Source organism: Octopus bimaculoides, chromosome 4 (assembly GCF_001194135.2).
Source record: "Octopus bimaculoides isolate UCB-OBI-ISO-001 chromosome 4, ASM119413v2, whole genome shotgun sequence".
NCBI classification, from domain to species: domain Eukaryota; kingdom Metazoa; phylum Mollusca; class Cephalopoda; order Octopoda; family Octopodidae; genus Octopus; species Octopus bimaculoides.
This window is the reverse complement of record NC_068984.1, coordinates 77,356,639-77,358,524: the sequence shown is the minus strand read 5'-3', so window position 1 is coordinate 77,358,524 and position 1,886 is coordinate 77,356,639. Positions and strand designations below refer to the sequence as shown.

At 34.4% G+C, this 1,886-nt stretch overlaps 1 protein-coding gene across 1 annotated transcript in view; it reads right to left on the bottom strand.

The window, feature by feature from the left end:
- Positions 1–351: 351 nt before the first annotated feature.
- LOC106876948 (glucagon-like peptide 2 receptor) overlaps positions 352–1,886 on the bottom strand; it is a 363,581-nt gene continuing 362,046 nt past the window's right edge. The window contains exon 9 of the mRNA XM_014925716.2: positions 352–445. Coding sequence (XP_014781202.2) covers positions 352–445 — 94 coding nt within the window. The remainder of the gene's footprint in view (positions 446–1,886) is intronic.

Below are 1,886 nucleotides of genomic sequence, written 5' to 3'. Positions count from 1 at the left end.
AGTAGAAGCACATTTTTACAACTGTCCTCTTGCTTCCAGTCAATCAAGTTGTTTTTATCGCATCTTAACCTTGAAAAAGTTTTGACCTTTGAGACTATAGCTTTTTTCCATTTGGTGTTGGTTCTTCTCGCTATCAGGCGATTATATTATCTCATTAGGAAGAGATAATTTAAATAAATCAAGAACTTATGTTGTATTCTTTTATTCTTTTAATGGTTTCAGTCGTAGGATTGCGGCTATTTTGTAGCGTCGGCTTAATTTATTTTCTTTACAGCTAGCATTATTCATCTTTGTTGTTGAAATACTGGTCCACAAGTAGCAATATGTTTAATTCATAACTAAGAACAAGGACTATAGAAAGTAATCAGAACTTACCACAATGATCAGCACCAATGGAGCCCTAATAATCCACAGGATTCCACGTCTTTGGTTTATATTCCAACATCTGTAACAAGAAATGGGAATTAAAGCATAATGCAAAAGCATAAAGTGAGTTACGTGAGAATGACAAGTAAAAGCCATAATGTGAGGTAGAACGAAAGCAGAATATAAGTTATCATCCACTGTTTATATGGGGGTGTTTCGTAAACATTATCCATCCATCCATCCATACATACATGCATTAAGTTATGTACCGACAAATTTGCAGAAAACCTAGAAATACATGCTTTCACGGAGAAAGGGCAAAACAAACTGACGCGGATTCGCCAAATTTAATCTATTAGTGGCAATGAAGATTTGTTAGACATCTCAAAAGTTCTCCATCTGAAATTCTTATGTGAATAAATGCAAACAGTTGGCTGTATGCATTAACATTTCAACCAAAACACCGACTCAGCCACATATTCAAAAACACCGAGAACTCTTTTAACTCAAAAAAACTTGTCGCTTTGTTAGCGACCGGCTAGAACTCTAACAAGAACTTAAAGCTCAAAGAAGAAACATACATACATACATACATACATACATACATACATACATACATACATGTGATGAATTATAGAACATCTATATCACGGAAGCAATAGAGGACAATGCCGATGGTTGGACCAATCCTTCGGACTTTTCTGCTGCGGCTTGTCTATCATGCACTCCAGTCAGTCAACCGTACACTCACGAATTGTCTTAAATGCTGAAAATTAATGTTTTCCATGCTGTATTAAACAACGTAATAAAGCATTTACGTGGTCACTTCTACTAAAATTAGCAGCTTAATCTCCATCTGATCACAATATAATGACATGAAAAGAGACATAGTGGGTAATGCAGTCCTAGGAATGTTATGCCTAAAAAAGAAGACAGGTTAGTCATGAATGGAATGTCGTTGATCATAGATCTACTCAGACATGTATAATTTGGAGTAAATAACCAAAACAAATGTTAGTTCTGATTAGATTCCTAATATTTCTATGAAAAGCCACAACAAACTACAGAGAACACAATGCATCATTATAAGTTGTACATAGGCCATACACCATATCAATTATAAAATGAAACAAAATTCCTAAAATGTAAGACCACCTGAACATGAGAGGAATGGGTTGTTGCTACAACAAACCTAGACTACAACAGTTCAGGTCAGGTCACTGTATAAACAAACACCTCTAAAGAAACAGACACACACACAGACACACACACACACACACACACACACAAACACACACACACACATATATATATATATATATATATATATATATATAACACACACACAAATATATGGACATATATATATATATATATATAACATATGGACACTCGTCGGCAAAAGCTGTTGAGAAAACATTAATAGTTACTTCTGTTCTCTATTTAGAAAGTCGATTGGTAAAGCTGGGTGAATCACACATATATACATACATGCATACACACACAATATATACATATAT